At 47.2% G+C, this 21,247-nt stretch overlaps 1 protein-coding gene across 2 annotated transcripts in view; it reads left to right on the forward strand.

Moving 5' to 3' along the window:
- Positions 1-21,247, forward strand: part of VANGL1 (VANGL planar cell polarity protein 1) — a 45,940-nt gene that overhangs the window by 13,298 nt on the left and 11,395 nt on the right. For both annotated transcript variants that reach the window (XM_069785830.1, XM_069785832.1), the window contains exons 4-5: positions 192-799; positions 19,171-19,304. In XM_069785830.1, the coding sequence (XP_069641931.1) occupies positions 192-799; positions 19,171-19,304 (742 nt within the window). The remainder of the gene's footprint in view (positions 1-191; positions 800-19,170; positions 19,305-21,247) is intronic.

The following is a 21,247-nucleotide window of genomic DNA, read 5'->3' on the forward strand; positions in this document are numbered from 1 at the left end:
TTTCCAAACCTTTCCTAATTTTCAGGGTTGATTATTCAATATGTTGACAGTGTTGCTTTTGCTATTTTTTTTTTTTTCCCTGGGACTTAAGTCTGTTGTAGCAATCCCTTTCCAGGCAAGAAGAATAGAAGACCTGGAAGGAATAACCTGATTATTTCAATATTATTTTTGTTTATCTCTTCCTCTCTCAGGATGACAACTGGGGTGAGACCACAACAGCAATCACAGGCACCTCTGAGCACAGTATTTCCCAGGAGGACATTGCCCGGATCAGTAAGGATCTGGAGGACAGTGTTGGGTTGGACTGCAAACGTTACCTGGGCTTAACAGTGGCAGCTGTTCTCGGACTTCTTGTCTTCCTTACCCCCATCGCCTTCATTCTGTTACCCCAGATCCTGTGGCGGGATGATCTGGAGCCGTGTGGTACTGTTTGTGAGGGACTATTCATCTCTGTGGCATTTAAACTCCTCATTCTTCTGATTGGGACCTGGGCTCTGTTCTTCCGCCAGCCCAAGGCAGATATACCAAGGGTGTTTGTGTTTCGGGCCCTTCTGTTGGTCCTCATATTCCTGTTTGTGTTTTCCTACTGGCTCTTTTACGGCGTTCGCATCTTGGACTCGAAGGACACCAACTACCAAGGAATAGTACAGTACGCGGTGTCTCTGGTGGATGCTCTGCTCTTCATTCACTACCTGGCCATTGTGCTGCTGGAGCTACGGCAGCTGCAGCCCATGTTCACTGTCAAGGTAGTTCGGTCAACAGACGGAGAGTCACGATACTACAGCTTGGGGCACTTGAGGTAGGTACGACGCCTTGAAGTCCAGCGGTGTAGATAAGCGTGGCTATGCTGTAGCATGAAGCATCAACTGCTTTTGTACATGCGATATTGCTGGTTTCTGAATCTTCCCCCAGAGGAGTCCTAGAGTCTCTCCACAGTTACCGAACTGAACCTCTTTTCCCCTCTGTGAGTGTGGGAGAGGTTGTCCCTGCTTCAGAGGAGTCTGTGCATTTCTGTAAATGGAAAGAGCTGATGGTACAACTTCAGGCTGATCATTGGGCTAAGCCTGATGAGATCTTTAAGATCCTTCTCTGGGCTTCTTGCCCTGTCTCCGTACTGGAGGAAAGGGGAAAGGCCTCCTTGTTTAGCCAGGGCTGGCTTGTGCTCTTCGGCTCTGTATGGATCAGTTTAGGTATAGATATAGATCAGTTTGCTGGGTCAGATGTATCTGGGAGTGTTTGGGAGCTGTGCAATATCCATAGGTGTGACACCTGCATGCCTGCTTCCACCTTCCTGCTGGGGTTAATGCTTCCCTCAGCAAAGGTATAAGAAAGGACAGGTGTCTCAATCTCCTTAGTTCCCATGTCCTGTGAAGCTCTCTAGAAATGTCTTAGTTCCTGTGCCCTGTGAAGCAGGCAGCTGAGCTCTGAAGGTGATTCCCCAGACTGTATGTGCACTTGAACATCTGTTCTGCTTATCCTGTCCAGACCCCTATGGCATGCGTATCTATTGCAGATGGAGAGATTAGTGTCTGCTGGTTTAAGTGGATGTAGGAACAGTCTCCTGCAGCCATTAGCTGAGCGATGGAATTGCTTTGAAGCCGATTTAGTGGTTGAAGCTCAAGTCTGGGAGTTGACTCCTGGATGTTGTTTCTGGCTTAATGGAAGAACTCAGGGCCTTTTGGGTGGACTAGGTCTGGATTCTGCTGTGTTTTCCTTCTCTGTAAAATGTGAAGGAGAGCCCCTCTTGTGTAATGGAAGTGTTCCCATTGACTTAATGAAAGGTCACCTTCAGGGATTAAAAAAAATGAAGTAATCTCAGCTGGTTTTCTTGTGAAACTTTTTTTTTTTTTAAACTTAAAATTTACTCTGTGGTACATGGCAGATCCAGCGTAGCCTTTAAGACTAGGGAGATGGAGAGATGACTACCAAAGAGTTCCCCTGTGCCACAGCTTTGTGGCTTGAGGTGTGCTGCAGCAGTTCTCTCTTAAGTGAATTCCGCACAGAAAGTTCAGTACATGTATATATACACCTATATACACACACAGTGTGCAGGTTTGGTTTGAGAGAGTTTGCTTGTTGCTCGGTGGTAGATTGTGGGTTTGTGTTCAGAGGAATTAAGATCCTACGCCTGCCAAAGTCTGTATGCCTGGCTTTAACCATGTAAGTAACCTTGCCATTGGAGGCAAAGAACTTGCTTGAGAATCAAGGCCTAAATATTTAATAGCACATGTGTTAGAAACGGTGTTCTCTCCAATTCTCTCTTTGTAGCAAGGTTTTGAAATGCCTTGGGTGATGCGAGGGCAGCAAAGAGTTGTAAAACCTAGGGTGAAATCTGAGATGTATGAAAAATTAATAACTTTTCATTTGTTGGCAAGCTGATTGCAATTTTGTTTGGCATATTGAATCGAAACCATGCAGCATGTAGATGCTTCAGTGTCTTGTGTTACAGGAGTGTCTTGCTAAGCGTGTCCAATAATGGTAAACTAGTGTTGCTTTTTCCTTAGTTTCTGAAAGATGAGTATAATATGTATTGACACATGTTTTGAAGCCTGTGTGTTTTTCCATCTTTGCTAATGTAAAGGTAGAACTGTGTAGGTTTGATCAGTGGCCAAGTGTCTCCCAACTAAGGGAGAGTTCATTCTCTCTCCCTCTTGCTACAATCAACAGGAAGAGTTACTTGTGTGTTAACGGTGAGAGCTGCTGGTCTTCATACAGAGTGTGGCCCCAATGTGACAAACGCTGTAAGAAGTGTATGTAGTTGGTATCTCCTTCAACTTCTAGAGGCTTAGGATTGTGAGATATTTATGTAAAACATGAGAAATTTGGGAACTTTTGAACATCTTTGCAGCATAATTTTGCAAAGTTTCCGTAAAGGTCTTGACAGGCTTGTCGGTGAATTGTCAGGGTCACGAGGGGCTGCCTTCTGCCTCTGGCTGAGGCATGGGGCTGGAATGGGAGGTCTGTTGATGGGAAAATGTGGTGACATGCAAGGACAGTTTGGTTTATTCCAGAAGACTGGAGAAGCAGCCTCATGGATGTGCTGGAGAGGTGGTTGTAGCTATGATGGAGTATGCATATACTACTTGTTGCTGCCTCTGGGCTCTCCATTTGCCACCATGCGTGCTTGCTTCACCCCAGCACTTTTAAAGGGGTCTTAGGTTGTGGGCTGCCACCTGGAAGGAGCAAGCATGCTTTAACAGGTATAGCAATCTGACTGCCTCCTGAAATCAAAACCTTGCTGCCTCAGTCCAGCCTTTTGCCCTCTTCACGCTCTCAGATATCTTCAAAGTTTTGCTCCCTGGCTGTTCATGGAGTCTGTCTTGCTCAACTGTCCAGGGTGCTCTGGAGAAGCTGGTGGCAAGAAGGCTCTTGAGACATCTTACCTTGTTCAATGTTGCTTCTTGGAGTAGCTCTGGATTTTCCGCAGGAAAATTGTTGCTATCAACCTTTTTAATCCAAGGTGGAAGCTTTCAAATTCTAGGTCTTTTCTGATGAGGCAGAGGGACCTGCTATGTAAGTATGAGGAAGACAGACTTTCTGGGGGAGAAGGGAAGAAAACAATAGCTCAGCCACCCTTTTCTGGAAAACCATGTTTTTGCCAGGCAGGGTACAGACAGGATTTTCCACCCTCCCTGGCTCCAAATGCAGCAAAGAAGCTGAAAGTGCTGAGTTAGGTATTCCACTCCACCCCTGAGGCCTCTAGGTCCAGGAGGGTAAGCATATTTGGGAGTAGTTCCCCAAATTCATATTATAATCAACCTATTAATAGGCTGGCTTGGTCCCACCCCCAGCACTTTGGCTGTAGCTTTTCTTCTGGGAGACTTGACTGCCAAAACGAGCATTCCCTTTGGCATTGATTCAGGAGCTTGGGGGGGAGGTAAAAATTAAATTGGAGTCCCAGTGAACATGGTGCCAAGTCTCAGCTCACTGATTGCTGTGCTGCTTCTGGTAGGAAGGGCTGCCACGCAGGGGGAACGCTTTAAGGTGGTATGTATGGGTAAAGAGCGGGGAAGAGAGTAGATGCAAGAAAGGTCAAGCCTGGGAAAATGCGAGAGGTTGGGTGGGGATGCTGGCGAGACTCTTGGAAGCAACAACAAAGGTGGGGGAGAGCGACAGTAGATAACTTTTTCAGTTGAAAGGCTGATACTTTTGTGAGCTGAGGCTTGGATTTGCAGCTGAGGCTTTGGTTTGTCCCTACAGATAGGGACACTGATGGAGCCTGTCATCCACAGTTGAGTACCTTCTGGATAGCTCAGAAACTACATAGGAAGGATGTTGCTGGATAAAACCCTCCTTTTCTGTAGTTAGGGTGCTAAACATATTCCCTTCCTCTCCAGTGAATACTCTTTCCCCACCCTAGAGCTTTGCTAGTCTAGACAGCTCAAGAAAATGAATGGCTTCAAACACATGGTAATTACTGATCTTACACATAGACTGAATGTTGGGCTCCAGTATAGCCTTGGTTTTCTGAGGTTAGAAATGTCTGAGACTGGGTCTTTCCTCCCTTTTGCTCATCCTTGCAGTAGGGATATGAGGAGCAAGGCCATGATAGTTCATCATGTGTTGGGCTGTATGAAGTACTGAGAGCTTCAGCCTGCTTTTCTCTTTCCTGGCATGGGCTTGCCTTTATGAACCAACTGGCTGAGAAGCTAGTGGGAGGCCTCCGTATGCCTTTGGAATAGGGGTACAGTTTTTGCAGATGGCTGTGAGCTGGTTGATGTTCTCTGTCCATCTAATCAAGAGCAGTTTAGTGCTCGGAAATAGCAGCTCTGTATAGAAAAGGTCTGTTAGAGCATTGCCTGTACCCGTGTTACCCATCTGCATTTGGACAGATGTTTGCTGAACTGTGGTTTAAAAATCCAGGAAGGGAGCAGCTGCTTCCTCAAAACAGGTACCTGTCACTGAACAGCCTGTACCTTCCCTGCAGGCATTATCAATATCTCATTGGGAAATCTCGTGCACATGCTCATAAAAAGTAGACGCATACGTGTTTTGCAGAAGGGGAAAACATCCAGCCTGTCTCCCAGCTGAACTGGAGTAGCTGTTTCTTAGGCGGTGCATGAGCCTTTAGCTTTAATACAAACCAGAGCTGAAGCAGAATTGCATGGTGGAAGCTGGTGTCACTTTTGACCCAGCTGTTTTGGCTTGGCAGTCTTGTATCTATTGAACCTGTTGCTTATAAAACTGATCTCTAGGCTGCCAGTATTTACTGATCTAATCTGAGGAGTGCTCTCTTGTCTGTGTCCCTTGGTGCCACTGGGGCCGTGTTCCCTAGTCAGGGAGTGCGTAGAGGGCTAAGGAGTGGAAATAAGCTTCTTCATACTCCAGCCCGCATTTGTAAGCCTTGCACATCTGATCTTGCAACAATGGGGTGTTGCTCAAGTATGTCTCGCCTTATCAAGGGTGACATTTTTCTAATGAAGAACACCTGGTCAACATTTGAACTGTACGCAGTGCTCTTGCCTGGAGTTGTGTCGACACTCCTCTCAAGGCTGTGTTGTCCTAAAATCTCCCTACGCCTCAAAAGGAAAGCTTCCATGGCATATAGACACTTTTGTTTCTGTTTCTAGTATGGTGACATGTATCAGCTTAGCCATGGGTTTAGGAAGCTGGATCTCTTGCCTGAGGCAACAGCTGCTGAAATCCTGCTGTTTTCTGGTGAAGGAACTTCATAATGTGTGTCTAATTGCATGGGTTGATCATAGTGTGACTGATCCCGTATGCTTGTGGGCCATTTCTGTTTCCAGTCGGGCAGTCAGAAGTGGGACTGCAGAACAAGCATAGGTGCACACTAGTGCAATGCTGTACCTGCCCAGCTAAATCCTGCTGGAGGCACTCTGGGCTTGCACGCTCTTCCTTCTACCCTGTGTGCAATTTGCTTGGTCTGCGTTCCCAGGGAGTAGAGGAGTTACACTGACCTTCCTTTCTCCTTGGGGTTTCTTCAACCCTCACCATCTTCCGTCGTGATAAACACTGTGATGAAAGAGATTGAGCTGATGAGTTTTTACCTTGTTCTGTAGCAACACACCTTATTAACTGTCCTGATGCCTTGATTACAGGAGCTTCCTAGAACAGCATTTTCCACAGACTAGCGACTTTGCAGAGCAGCTCTGTCGCCAGAGCCTCCAGCCTGTGTGAAGTTAGCCTGGTTCCTGAATGCATTTTCTCTGTCCTGAAATCAGTGCAAGGCACCCTGATGAGCATTTGTGTGTGTCCCCTGCCCATCACCAAACCTGATGAGCACCAGCATTGAATAGTCTCTCCTCCCAAGAAGTTCTGGGATAGCCGGCTAAATGGGTGTTAATTGCATCTGCAAGTGTGAAGCTCCTTGAAGAAACTGAGCTGTCTGCTCCAGAGCAGCTTCTTTAGCACTGAGAGGTGTCAGACTTGTGACCTCCAAGCCAATGTCTTTCCAGCAGCACTTCACATAGCTGGGTGTTTACAACCACCTTTTTGCAACTCATCATCTCTGCAGCTGGGCTGCTTCTCCATGCTCCCATTCCTGAGCTTGCAGAACTCTCTGTCCACAGTTGTGTGGCATGGGCAGTTGAGCATTAGCACCCTTCAAACACTCCATGCCATGGAGTAGCCGTGGAGTAGGGAAGGAAGATCTGACTTGGGGCTGAACTAATAATGACTTAATGGGAAAAGACGTGCAACTGCGTTCTTAGTCATTCTTAGTCACAGGCCATACCTTTCCCCCCTGTGTCTGCTGCCTCGCCTCCAGGAGGATGGTGCCACAGAGAGCAGTTCACCTGATTGCTCTTGCCATGAGGGTACCTGTGGAATTGCAGAAGGGAATTTTCCAGTGGCCTCTGAAAAAAATGTGTGCTGTTCCCTGCTGCGTAGGGAGCAGTCTCCTTTGATGCTCCAGATGAGTTATGGGAATGGTGCCTTGTTCTGTTTTACGAGGGTCGGTTTGGTAGTGCATGGGGTGTGCAGTCAGCAGAGTTCAGCTAGGACTTCTTACTTGGGTCAGAGCAACAGCTCATTAAGAGGATGTTTCTTTGTGACAGTAGTGAGCAGCAGACTCCAGGAGTGCCAGGTGCTTCTCATTAGAGGGGAGGGGAAAGTCTAGGATGGACTGTCAGTATCTGACTGCATGCACAACTCATCTGGGAGTTTCTGATGTGGTAAAGCCTGTCTCCAAGGCCTGGGAGGGCTCTGCTTTTCTGAAAGGAGCATGTTTTCCTAGCCCCATGCCTTTCTGCATATGCTTTTCCGAAGATTTTATATATGGCTTTACACATAGAGCTGCTCTTCGTTTTGATAAAGATGAGAGAGCTCAGGAACTGAAGTGCCCACAGTCATCTTCCTACCCCTCTCCTCCCTTGTTTGATCTTGATCTTTGATCAGCCCCAGCACCCCTTGTGCATGCACCACCTCCCCTCTCCTTTTCCCTGGGAGGAGTGTGGAATTGAGTGTACTAGACCACAGCCCAGGTACCAGTCGTATTGTGCTCCTGCAGATGTACCAGGCAGCAATGGCGAGTGGTGCAGGGTGATTGTTATACCCTGGAGCAGTCTCACATTTTTTGAATACTTAATACTTTAAAAGTTTACAAGCCTACTTGTAAGTGAAGGGCCTGCTGTCAATTATTAATACCCCTGGCTAGTATGCTATTACTTGCTGCCTGACAGGGAACTGCTAGGCTTTGTCCTTCTGAAAGAGGTGGTGTGGAGGAAATGCCGTTGGTTTCATCTGCAGAGATTTTGCTTCTTGTTGGTTTGTCTTTCAGAATCAACGTTGCCCAGAAGTACAAGAACAGCATGTGCTCCAGCTTACCCTGTACTTAAAGGGTTTGTCATGTAATTTCTTTTCCCCTGCTGTCGGTGCCCTCCAAAGCGCCTGTGTGTACCACCCACAGAGACAGATGGTCTCCCTAAGCTGCTGAACAAATTTTGTGGCCGTGAAGATACTTTTATCTTCAAATGCTGAAAAAAAAAAAAAAAAAAAAAAAAATCCACCCCCTCAACCTTTGACATCTGTTTCTTGTGGTGAATGATGAAATACAAATATTCTGCAAAGGAGTGAGCTGTGTGCCCTTTGGGGAAAAGGAGGAGGCTTGCTTTTTGTTAAAAGTGTAAGAAATTGTGAATTTACAGTTCTCGTACAGCCCAACCAAGTAATGTCCAAGAAAACTGGAAGCTAATTCCTGACCCTACCCTTGAAGGAATAAGGAAGAGTTAATAGGGAGCTGGGTAGTAGTAAAAGAATTTCCCCCCACACACACATACACAAAACCGAGGGCAATATTTTCGCTTATATCTTGATCCCCCCTCCAGCATTCGCTCCCCTTAAATGAACCTCTGTGCTTAAATTCCCCTTGTGCAGTTTAGGTCAAGTGGGGACCTCAGCTGACAGGGGAGAGCTATTCCCCAGCTGACAGCAAAACAGGCTCCTGGCACAGCAGTAAGGTCCTTAGCTGCGGTTTGGGGGCTTCCAACTCCGGCTTGCGCTCCCGAAGTCCTGGCAGAGGGTCATCTGCATCCTTGTTGGGACTGGATTTTTGATGCTCAGCTTGGAACTGCAGCCCATGTCCCTGCAGCCCTGGCATTGTTCGTAGGGTTGCTCTACGCTGGCTATAAAATGTGGTGGCTCTTGCTTGTGCAAAGCTTGCTGGGATGGAGCTGGGTGGTGGAGGGATGCTGTGCAGGGAGAGTGGGCTGTAGTTTAAGAAAGCTGATATTCATTTGTGTGCAAGGGTCTGCTAGCGGGTAGCATCGATGCTGCCTATTCAGGCCTGTCGGTGTAGGCTTGCAGGGAAATAACACTCGGAGGCGTTGTGAGAGAAATACTAGAAGAAGTTAAAGCTGCTGTATTGACTCAAATGGCAAACTTCATTCAAAGTCTGGCCACGTTAATCCTGTCCCCTGCTGGGGTCAAGTAAGAGGTGGTCCTCTTTCCTGAGAGAGCATCCTACCAGGCTGCTGTTGGAACAGGAGCTGAATACTGATGTTTCATGGCAGCATCATCTAAATTTAAAGTCCTATTATAGCACTGAAGTTTTTCTGCCAGTAGAAACTTTGAACACTTTCTGTTGTTTCATTGGAATTAAAGTTGTGTTTCTTAGCTTTCACTTAAAAAAAAACCAAACCACCAACCAAACTGCGCCCCCCTCCCCCCAAAAAAACCAAACCCAAACAACAAAAGAACAACGAAACCCACCTCGCCCGTAGTTGCTTCACAACTATTAATGTAACTCAAAGAATTCCTTGTCTGAAGACTCTGGCCTTATTTGATGCATGGTCAGGCTTTAAATTATCTTTTGAAAATGCAGACTCTTATAAACTTCTTGCCATACCTGCCAGTCCCTGCGTATTTTTTTTTTTTTTTTTTTTCTTTTGGGGCTCAGACTAATCAGAGGCAGAGCATACATGTGTGTCAGGAAGAGGAAATGCATTGCTGTCATGGATTATGCTACTCCCAGGGACTGGAAGTGGTAATGCAGGGTACCATGTATTGCCTGCTGCTGCAAGGTTCCTAGGCACTTGAGCAGCTCACAAGCTCGAGCTGGAGGCTAATGGGTGCCCTGTAGCTCAGGGTTTGGGAGTCTGGTATTTCATCCCTCATGTGTCTGCCCTAAGTGCCTGTTTTCACTCTTGCATGCAGAGTAAGCTCTTGGTCTTGCTCCCGACTCCTGTGTTGAGAAGGTAAAGCACACCTTGGTGTCACCCCTGACTTGTTTGAAACTCCTTAAATCCTAAATATAACCAAGTGTATAGAAACTTTTGAAAGAGGTTAAGCCTCCCTCATAAATACTTGGTACACCCCTCAATTACATAAATGTTTGATCATAGTTTCACATCACTTAAACTAATGCTGCTGCAAAAAATACCCTGTCAACGGTCTGATCCTTCCTCACCCCTCCCAAAGAAATCTTGTCTGGTTGCACAGGGATCTGAATCGTGGAACTAGTAACTTACAACTCTATATTATCTATGTAGCTTTGTAGTTTGTTTGTGTATCTTTCTTCCTAGGTTATTTAGCCCAGCTCAATTTCTGCAGTCTTTTTAACTGTCCTTCTGGTGCTTAAGGGTTAGAAGGGCTTATGGTGGCATAAGAAAGGTGCGATGGAGCAGTGGGAAAGAGGCAGGACAGCATCCTCTCATGGCAGTGATGGTTTAATTGAAAGCAATCCCGCTGCTGCCTGCGTGAGGAGACAGATTGTGCATATGTGTTGCTGCAGTCTGCCTGCAGAGCAGGAGCAGTCCTTGGTGGTGCGTGGCTCTGTCTGCAAAAGTGTGCTCCTCTGCTGAGCTTGGGGAAAGGAGACCCTCGAGTCCTTCCTTGCTTCTCCTCTGCTACCCAGCAGGCCTACAGGGGACCAGCTGTGGCCCAAGCGTGAGGGACAGGTCTCTTGCCCCAGGCAATGTCTCTTAAGCTGCAGAGCCAGACACTGTGTACCACAAGGATGGCAGCTCATTGCTGTGGTCTTGGTGTAGAGTCGTATCTCCAGCTGTGAGGCTGGACTCTAAATTATCGTCTTGAGCCATGCAGGTCTCCTTCCACAGGGCTTGTTGGCCTCAATAGTCTGCTCAGCTGTGGAAATTGTTATCTGTAAGATAGACTTCAGCATTGTCCCTGACACTCTCAAATCGGTCACGGGTCTGTGTCGCGTTGGGTGCGGACAAGCGGAGCCTGCTTGGGCTGGTGGCAGCTGGGTGCAACACCCCCAGGTGCCCGGGGCAGCCGGCTTGCCCCTGCTTTGTCAGCACCTGCATCTCTCTGGTGTGCCTGTATCTGCCGTGCTGTGCAGGTTTGTGGGGACGGCTTGACAGCAGCTTCCTCCCATCATATGTTCACTGAAGTCGTCCCCTTTGTGCTCTTTCTCTCACCGCCCTCCTTCCCAACCTGCCAATTTGCTCAACAGATAAAGGAAGCTTTTCACAGCTTTGGTTTTGCTTCACTGTGAGCAGATGGTAGTTGATTTTTTTTTTTCTCTCCTAAATAAGCAAGTTAGTATTCTCGCTGGCTCCCTTGAGGATGCCCCACCACTTTGCAAAATTGCGGCGTGGAGGCAGACTGCTTGTTGTGCTGGCAGTGCACTTGGAAAACCATTTCTGAGCTCTAGCACGTGGATCCAGTAGCTTCTGCTCTTCAGATCCGATTCAACTATTACCGGCTCCTGAGGGTGCTGGGCTGGGCTTGAGGGGTGGATGTCTGGCCAGGCGTTGGTTTGGTTTGCTGTGGGTGTCTAGGACATGGCAGATACGTGGCTGGGCACAGGCAGCTCCTTTGCTCTCATCTTTCTTCTCTGCATCGCAGCAGACCTTGGGGCAATGAGCTGCTGGTAGCAGGGGTTTGCTCTCTGCCTGATGAGAAGGTAGTGCCTTTGCCTGTCTGAATGTGTTGTATATGATCAAAGGGAAGTGGATGCCTCTAGTTTGAGAGCTGTTGGGGCATCTGCTTGTGGTTATTGGTGTGCGAGGAACTGGTTGAAATCCAGCCCAAGCTGTTAGTGCCTGAAAGCTGCTCTTGTCCACCGGCTAATCCATGTGCTATACCGTTTAGATTTAGTGGTTCTGCTAGGTATCTGCATGGTGAGTAAGTGCTTGAAAACACCCACCCGCACACACTGTTCCTCTTGGAGAGGCGGTCTTGGTGCAGGAGGATGCGAGTGGTTTGCTTTGGAGCCTGCTCTCCTGGCAGCTGGCTTCTTCAGCCTTCTGGGGGAGAGGTTTGTTGTGCCGCCCGCTCAGGCTTTCACAAGCTGCTCTTTCAGATGCAGCCCCTGAAGCTGCTCTTGTTGTACGCTCACATACCCGTTCCAGTGGATGGGCTGAGGTAATCAGTGCAATGTATCTTTGCCGCATGCTAACGAACTCCCCTTGGCTAGTCTGTGAGGGGGCTGGAAGACAGCGTTTCTGGTTACCTAGGCTGACCCGTTGCAATAAGGCATCCTAGAATTGCGTAAAGTGAACCTGGGAAGACGCTTAGGCTCAGCAAGGGCTTAAGTCTTTCCTTTCTTGTGAAGAGTCCCCTGCCTCCCATAGGAAGCTCTTCTGGTGCCCTGGGACCTCTATCGTTTCTAAAACTCATGTTAGGCTTTTGCAGCTTGTTTCTTATTTCATTTTCTGTCTGTTGAATATGATGGGGGTAACAAGTGTCCCTATGATCTTTGCCTCCCTTGGCACTGTATACTGTGAAATGAGATGTTCACTGTGTTACTGAGGAAGAGAAGTGTGGTGCTGTCACAGTATCTGACCTCACCACAGTGACTGTGTTTTCCTGGTAAATCATATTACAGGATCTTTGGGACCGCATTTCAAGTGAGAGGATTGTGCTCTCCTCCTCCTCCTCTTCCTTCTCGCTATATATCACCACTAGTGTCTTGGGTTTTTGTCCTAGTTAATTATACGAGCTGCCACCTTCAGCTGTTGGAAGTGGAAGCAAGGGCAGCGTGGCTGTTGGGAAAGCATTCATTGAAATTTGAAGTTCTACCAATAAAAGTGACTGGGAAAAACATTCAGTCCATATGCTGGTACCCTAAAGACCAGTTAACTTCCTGAAGTATCAGGCTGGAAAGTTTCTCAGAAGGAGAATTGCAATGGGAGCATGCCTGTGGGTTTGCTGGGATTTTATAGTTGCTTGCTAAAACTTAGCACTCTGTACTTCTGTAGCAGCATCTTCTTAGTACTCGCCTGGGAATACTTTTATAGGGTTCTTCAGGGAGGTTTAAACAAGTAGCTTGTTTGGGTCGTATGACATAAAGGAGTGGATTTCTGCCCCCCCCCCCAAGTTTGGTCATACCCTCCTGTAAAATCCTCTGTTTTAAAGCTCTCGTTTCCATACTCACAGCTTCTTTTCCAAATAAAAAGATTCGAACATAACAGCAACATTAGTAGTAGACTTGCAGGGGTCATTTTCTTTTTCATCCATACTGGAGGGTTTTGGCTAGGCTGCTGTTGAGGAAAACACACAAAAAAACCAACCTGAAAATGAATCCTGCTCTCCCTCTCTCAGAAAATCCGTAAGTTGAAATCCTTTCTGCATCAGCAGTGAACTACTGTATTGCTCAGCTGGTGTGTTGATTCTGTTTTTTTTGTCTTAGGAAACATGAGACTTGGCGTAGAATGTGTGTGTTGGAGAGCACAGTGTCTTGGACCATGCAGGGCAGAAAAGGGAAGATGTGCGGCTGGAAACCGGGCTGGTGCTCTCCTTAAACTTGGAACATTCATGTGACAGTTGTTCAGATGTCCAGTGTTGGGGATGGGTGGGGACACGCTTAAATTCATGTTCTTTTTTTTTTTTTTTTTAAAAGGCTGGGAGGGGAGAGAACAGATGGGGACTGGTTGCTGCAAAACTGTGGGACAAACCCTGTATGTGTTTGGGCTCCATATAAATTGCACCATTAATGGATGGATGTTCACTCCATGGGGGCAGCAGCCATGCTGCCATCACAGTGACAACCTGTTACTGTGCTGAGGTTTCCTTCCCTTCCCCGATAAAGGCTTACCCTTGCAAATTCTCTTCCCTGCCTGACCAAATGCCAGAAGTCGGGTGTCTAAAACAAACTTGCTGCATCCCAGTCACCTGGTGCCTGTTCCGGGGAGGGCGAGGATTACGCTTGCCTGCCTTAGCCGAGTGGAGACTTCAGTTGTGGTTGTCTGACCAGAAAATGTGGTTTTCCTGTTCCTAGGGGCTGTGGTCTTGTTCTCTTGACTCTAGCAAACTGAAATGCTGTTGTAGTTACGACGATCAAAAGGCATTTTTCTGCTCTGCTTGTTTGGCCACAGCTGCTGAAGGAGTTCCTTGTCTTGGCATCTCTGCTGAGATCTGACTCCAGCTCTGTTTACTGGAGAGGACAAAACTGTAGCTAAGGCATTGGTGCTACTGCCGGCGCTGCAAGGCGCTTCTGCACAACCTCAGTCCTCTCGGGAGCCTTGCTCCAAGGTGATGCTTGGGAAGAACAGCGAGTACCAAATGCCCCGTGCTGTGCCAGATGCAGGAGACGGCCCCTGGGGTGGCACTGCTGCCCGGGGAGCATCTGTCTGGGCAGCCTGTGCTGGCCTCCCCCCTAGCTATGGAAGGCAGAGCAGGGTAGCAAGTCTATGTAGAGGATGGTAGCAATACCTTCTGTATTTCAGCAGGGATGTTGGTGCAGGAAGCATTTTAATTTCAGTTGTCTATTTCCAGTTTTATTTCCAAGGCTGCGGTCCTGGTGATTTTGCTTTGGAAGAGCAGTCAAGTGTGGTGAAGGACCAGGAACTTGAGCGCCAGCTCTGTGCCTAGCAAAAGAGTATGTGAAGGAAAGGGATTTTCTGGGAGGGCCATGTGATTGTAGGGTGCTTCTGGGAAGGCGTAGAAGTTTTCTGAGCCTGTTCGGTGTGAGCTGACAGCACTGCTAGGGAGTAAGAAGTGCTGTGGATGAGCCTCTCGGCGTTCCAGGAGACCTCAGCATCTTTTGCAGTAGATAAGCTTGCTGCAGTTGTAGGCTGGAGACTGCTGGAAAGGCAAAGCCGGCTCTGTGTGGAAGGTTGCTTTGTGCAATCCTTGCTCAACTTCTCTCTGGGGTGCCAAAGCTTCCCAACTGGCTGTGGCATGTATTTTGTGTGCCCAGAGACCTTGGCTTGTTTTCATGCTGTGTCCGTTTTGGAGAACATAAAAAAAAAATGTTGTTTGGAGGAGAGGAGCCTGTGTTGGGAACCATTTGATTAAATAACCCCAAGCTTCCTTTGCCCTCAGCCCTCAATTAGCACAGCAGTGATCAGGCCTCTCTGACTATCCCTGTGGATTTTAAGTGTGTGGCTCACCTTAAACTCTGATGCTGCAGGATTTGCATCCATAGCAAGGTAAGGAAGTGGGTGCTCTGGCAGCAAACAGCTCAGCTCTTTCTGGATGCGTATTTATATCTGTATCTGTTCCAAAAGCATGAGGCACTCCTCTGCCTTCGATGATTAACAGCACCTAGCTGATGGTTGGTATAGTGCCATGACAGGCTACATTTCTAGCTTAGCAGGAAAGCACAAAACTGCTAAAACCATGTGAATGACAGCTGCTGCAGCCTGCTGGGTTTGACCATAGTGTGTCCAATGGCAACTTTGGGTGTAGAGGTGTAGCTTCAATCTTTTTTTTTTTTCTTCTCATTATTTTCTTTTTCACTAACCCTTCCCCACTGCTTCAGAAGACTCGAAACGCTTTTTCTAGAAATGAGCATGGCCCAAAGCCAGTATTTTGATATTATAAACAGGCTTCTTTCCTTCAGTATAGCACTGGCTTGTTTTCTTGGAAATCCTCTAAAAAAGCCAATTTCAGTATTGGTGTAGCTGTGTCACAGAAGGAAAATACAAAGTCAAAATGGCCTCTGAGCTACAGAGTATGGCAAGATCTCAGATATCAAAATTCCGTGTAGCAGCAAGTATTCAGGCAAAACTGCTCCTGACTTACCTTTTGAGAGAAAAAAATTGGCGATAGTTGCTGCCTTTGTGTCACTTAGTCCCCTCCTCCACTTCCTTGGATGCCCTGTAAAAGTTAATTCATTACTGTTTGTAAAGGTCTCTGCATTTCTCTGCTGCCAAATGCCACTGAGGTACCCTGCGCTTCTGTTGGGTCTGGTTGTTTGCTTTCCTTCTTGGCAGCATGCTGTGACACAGCCTTCTTCAGGGCAGTAATAATAATTTTAAAAAAAAAGAAAAAGCAACCCTCCAACTACACAAAATGCAAAGCAACGAAATGTAGACCCTTACTGCTATTGCCTACAAGGAAAACTGGGTTTCCAGTAGGCCACTGGCCTGTGCAAGAGGCTTTTTCTCATGTCATAGGTTTTGAGTCTGAACTGTTGCATGAAAATGCTTTTCGTGTCCTGATATGCTTTTCTGTATTCTGGAAGTTCGTTACGATGCCTGAAATATATTGGGCTGCCCGATCCTCTTCGTAGGACGTGAGGAGGATGCTCACTCTGACCTTCTCCAAACAGGCAATTAAGCATTGAAACTTTCTGTTCGTTTTCTTCCTGCCCCTCCCCATTCTTCTAAAATCGTAAACGCAAGGAAAGCCTCAGTTAGCTGAAGTGTGGGGTGAATGAATGCAGTGACCGACATGGTACTGAACTCCTCCTGAGACACTGCTGCAAGGAAACAGCCTCCGAACGCGGGCTCTGGGAAGGCTGCCAGTTTCCATTCCCCTCGGAGCTGGCGTGTGGGTGGAGAGGAGGGTTGCTGCAGCCACTTCACCTTGCTCGTAAGGCAGCGGAGGGTCTGCCCTGCAGTGGAAAGTCCCAAAAAACCTGAATTTCTGTCGGGAGACAGACAGCAGGCTTCCTTAGCATTTTGCTTTGCTCCTACTCGCTCCTCAGGGCATCCTCTGGATGCTTATTTGCTTGAGGTTACCCTCCTCCTTGCATGTTGTGTTGCACAAGTGTGTTGGGTCCCTTTCTGCCATGTTTGGGACATCGGTGTCTTTTGGGGGGGGGAGTGGTGGTTCTTGTTGCTTTGCAGCTCCTGCGTGGGGCAGGGCTGTCCTGCACTTTGCAGGGTGAGGCTTCCCCTTGATGTGGGTGAAGAGGTTGAGCAACACGGCCCAGAAGGCTCTGATTCAGCAGCCTTCTCCTTGCTCTTGCTAATTATTGTGACCCTTCTAATTTTCTTGTCTGCAGCATCTTCTCTTTAATTTTTTTTTTTCTTTAAAAGACAATTTGAAGAGTCTTCCTCTTCCTAACCTGCAACACTTAGGATGGACTACATGGGAGACAGAAATGGGCTGGTAGAAATTTAGGAAACTGATGTTTCTTACAATTCTCTCCCTAAAGAGCAGACCCTCTGTGATTGGGCTATCTCATATGTGGGACTGAGCCTGTACTAGATTTGCATCAGCAAAAAATAGCTGGGCTTTAATTTTCAGGGCAATAATGGTTGTTTATTGCAATATAAAAGCTTTATTGTGTTTGATTTTGGGTGCGTGTGCCAATGAATTGGTGGGGTAGGTTTAGTGAGGGGATGGAGGGGGTAGTGGGTGGGGAAAGCTGGCATCCTGATGATAACATTCTCTGTGGGGTCCAGGGAAAATGTGTATGTATTAAAACAATTCATTCTGTCCTGTGATGCACTATGTTTTGTTCTAATAGAACTAGTTGGTCAATGGGGCACCTCCCAAACATTTCCCACTGCTGGGATGGAAGTCCCAACGCTGTCTGAAATGAGTGCAGTGTATTAGCAGAGTATAACTCTGTTCATTTTTATCTTTTTGGGTTTAGTTGGTCCTAGTTTTCCAAACATTGCACTTTGAGATGAAACTCTATGGAGTTTTACCTTCCTGGGAAGCGGACGTGGAAAAACTCAGTCATGTTTGAATGCAGTCAGAAGGGGGAATATGTGCTGCTGCTGCATGACTTCTTTAATGAAATTTTGTTTTTAAGCTGCAGCAAATTCACAGTAGAAATCAGAAGTCTGGCAGGGAGAAATAAACCGGCTTTCACTTGTTCTGTGTCAGTGCCTACGTGTGTGTGGCAGTGGGTCAGTCTGTACTGCTTCATTAAAGGAAAATTATTTCCTTGATTAAACAGTGGCTTTTGATTACATATCGGTAGCTGAATGCTTAAATGGAGTTGCTTTTAACAAACCTGATACGAGGAAATATGAAGGACCAGCACCTGAAAGGTAAAGCTTCTTTAAGGTGCTCTAGCTGGATGCAAAAGACCCTGCCAAATGGTCCTAAAGGTGGAATTTGCTTCAAAAGCTAAATTGTTCATCTTAAAGGTATACAGCTAATGAAATATATGGCACTGTACCATAAATCTGACTGATGAAGGTACATGGTGAACAAGTCCGGGTTTGTTCATCTGTCTCAGAATCTCGTGAATGGGCTGGCATCTACGCTTAATTCACTGATCAGTGGGAGGGGGGCAGCTGGAGAATGAGGATGGCAGAGGGGGTGTGTGTGTTTAAATTACTGGGGTGTGATGCCGAAGTTTAATATAGCACAAGGCACAGGAAAATTTAAATTGCTCCTCCGGGAGTGCGCATTGAATCAGTGGTAGTGCTGAGAATTGAATTTAGGTCTTAATTTGTTGATGTCTTTTTTTCCCACGTACCATCCTTGTAATGTTTTCTTCCTGTGTTGTAACATGTGTGAGAATACTTGGTTGCTTTCCTTAGGAGAGGCTTTGTTGGTAAGTGTGAACTTTACAATTAACTGGCAACAAATGTGTTGGCAGTTCCCTTATAATTTTTGTGGGTTCAAAATGAAATTAAGTGTGGGTTCTTGGCAAACTCCAGCTGGCTGAATCGGTGATCTTGGTGATTTGCTGAGAATACTACTGCCAGCCGGACTCCACGCTGCGGCATGCAGCCAGAGCAACGTGGAGAGAGCTACGTCCTAGATCCCGCAAGTGTGTTGGCATTTTTAAACACCGTAGCTCTGGCTTGTTTTGAAATACTGTCCTATTTGTTGGTAGCAGTGCCTAAAGACATCTCTCTCTGTTGTCGAAATGATTGCAAAGGGAGATACCTCTGGGTTGAGCCTTTCCTGCTGCTGGCGCGTGTGCTGTTTTGCTCCCATGTGTCATCGTTTTAGGTAGAGGCATCCCTTCAAAGGGATGGAGGGAGTGTCACTGCTCCTTATTCTGTCCCTCGGCTGGGATTTAACAAGCAATACTGAGGTAATCCCTTCTCCGGCAGCCATACTCCTCAGGCAGCGATCTTATCTTGCTGTGAAAGCTTGAAGAGATTGGGCTCTTGTCAGTGTTTGGCTGGCGGAGATCTGAGGAGCTGTGAGGTGCGGCTGGAAATGACTCAAAGGGAAAAGCATCCATCCTGAGTTGGTCCCTCCATCTAGGCTGACCAGCTACAGCAAAACCAGCGTGGTGCTCTGATCCTCAGCCTGGGCAGGGTCTCCACAGCTCTCGTAGCGCCGAGGCGGGCTGAGCTCTTGTTCTGTGTTTTCCCATAGTGCAGGCAGCCTAGTGCTTCGGTTTATGTGCTGCCCTCGTTTAGGGATTTCCTGTCATTCTCCTGTTGAGGTGACGGCAGAGACGTTTATCTTGCGTCCCAAATGAAATTTCAGGTCCTAGAGAGAGTAATTAATATTCTGTGTATTGCACAATTCTGTGGGCGTGACAGCCCTGTTCCAAATAATGTGGCTATGTCTTCTTTTTTTTAATTATTTTAAGGAAACAAAAGAACTTGTTGCATTTTGGGGGGTTTTGTCTTGTTTTTTTTCTTTTTTCCCTAGCATCCAGCGAGCTGCACTGGTGGTTCTGGAAAATTACTACAAAGATTTCACAGTCTACAACCCAGCCTTGTTAACAGCCTCCAAATCCCGTGCAGCCAAGCACATGGCTGGCCTGAAAGTCTACAATGTTGATGGTAGGTGAGGTAAAACCTAGTCTCTGAGACTGGGTGGGATGGGGAAGGGCTGGGCTGGCTTTATGCTTTGTTATGCACACATTCTCACCTTTTTGCTTTGCCAAATCCTTGTCTCTTGCTGGAAATCTTCCTAACAGTGCTGAGTTTGCCGGTTCCAGATGACTTTACAGATGTGTTTAGCCCACAATAAGGCTTTTGTCTTTGCCAGGTGAAATGGCCAAGTTTTGGGTCAGGTTTAATTACGTGGCTTGACAAGCACTTTTCGGCACCACTGCTTGTTTTAGGCAGCCTCTGCTTTTTGTCACCCTTGGGTCATCTCCTTGGTTGTGATAGTACAATAAACACAATTTTTAACCTAAATGAGTTCCCCGGTCATTTATTGTGCTGCTTCTGCAGGCAGCCTTCAGGGAAGTGAAGGAGGTTGATATCAATGTGGGAAGAAGCAACTGTGTAAGCAGCAGTTGCCAGTGAAAGCAACGCTCGTCAGCCTGCAGCCTTAGCACTAAATTAGCTATGCCTGGCTTACGCGTGGCCATGCTCCCAAGTCATCATGATGCTAAGCAGTTCGTGGAAATTCAGAGACCCGTAACTATCCCCCTTAAGCTTTGCCATTCTACAGACCTGTTTCAAACTTTTGGGCTTTAAAGAGGCCTGTGGGAGGGTGGATGGGTGGATCCCTGTAGAAACTCAAAGCAGTGAAAACTGGACTTAATCATTTGACACTCTTAAACCCTGTCAGTGAAAGCTAGGCTTGATAAGCAGGGTGTGCCCAGCCATCACAGCCTTTCCAAAAGTGCACATTCCTTTGATGGAAGAGCTGAAGTTGGGTAGGGAAGCTTTTATGGTGAAGGATGGCTGAAGTGTGGTAAGGCACATCGTGCCTGTGAATGCATTAGTATTGAAAGGCTTTGAGAGCTGGAAGGGAGAAGGGACCGAAGGGACTTAGCTGGGCAAGGTGGCTCTGCATGCAGGGTGTGGAGACTGAAATATGAAGAATATCTGTCACATGGAAAAACATGAGACATGATTGTTTTGCTTTCAACAAAGTTTCAGTGCCTTATGGGTGTGGGTTTTTATTTTATTTTTTTCAATTTTTCATTACTTCAGAAGTTTCAAAGACCTTATTCTAAATGCTGATGCAGCACTCCTGAGTCTGTAGAATTAATTGGAGGTTTAGATCCTTACAGTGGGATGTCCCCATCCTGAAAGAGGAAGGGGAAAGGGGGAGGCAGGGGGGAGGGAGAGGGGCAGGCTTGCCCATCGTGTGTCCCCTGCTGTCTGGAGTGAAGAAGCACTGAGGTGGGAGAGAATGAGTTGAGTTAGAGAGGGGAAGCAAACAGATTTGCTCTGCACTTTTCTAGAGGTGAAATCTTTCATTCCAGCTGCTCAGTGAGGCCTGGTGTGTGGAAAGTGAGGGCTTCCCGATCCTACAGGTGTCCGCACACCATTCAAACCCACCCGCCTGCCAGGCTGGCTGCAGGACATGCCATTCTCGTTGCTGCCTGGCTTGTCTTCTCCTGCATTGCAGCATCTCTTCAGGAGGTGGCAGGGTCTCTGTTCCCGCAGCACCTGCTGGGATGTTGGAACTCCCAAGCTTGGAGGAGAAACTGCTGGTCTGGTAGCGTTAGTAGCGTAGGAGGTGCTAGCTCACAAAACTTTGTTGGAAGAAAAGGAACCAGAAGCAAGCTCCAGATGTGGCTGGCAGGCCTTTCCAAGTGTCAAGCTCATGAGCCTGCTGGGAGCTGAAAACTTGTGCCTTCCTTTCTGGGGCAGTACTGGTTGCCTGGGCTGTTCCTTGTGCAATGCCGCTGCCTTTGCAGACATGGAAATCTCAGGCTTAGAGGCATGTCCTTAAGAAGATTCCCATCCATTTTATAAAGCAGAGTGTAGTTCTGGCTGCAGCTTATCTTGGCACCCTGACAGTCTCTTACACCCTCCATGTG

Source organism: Haliaeetus albicilla, chromosome 6, assembly GCF_947461875.1.
Source record: "Haliaeetus albicilla chromosome 6, bHalAlb1.1, whole genome shotgun sequence".
In the NCBI taxonomy this organism is placed as follows: domain Eukaryota; kingdom Metazoa; phylum Chordata; class Aves; order Accipitriformes; family Accipitridae; genus Haliaeetus; species Haliaeetus albicilla.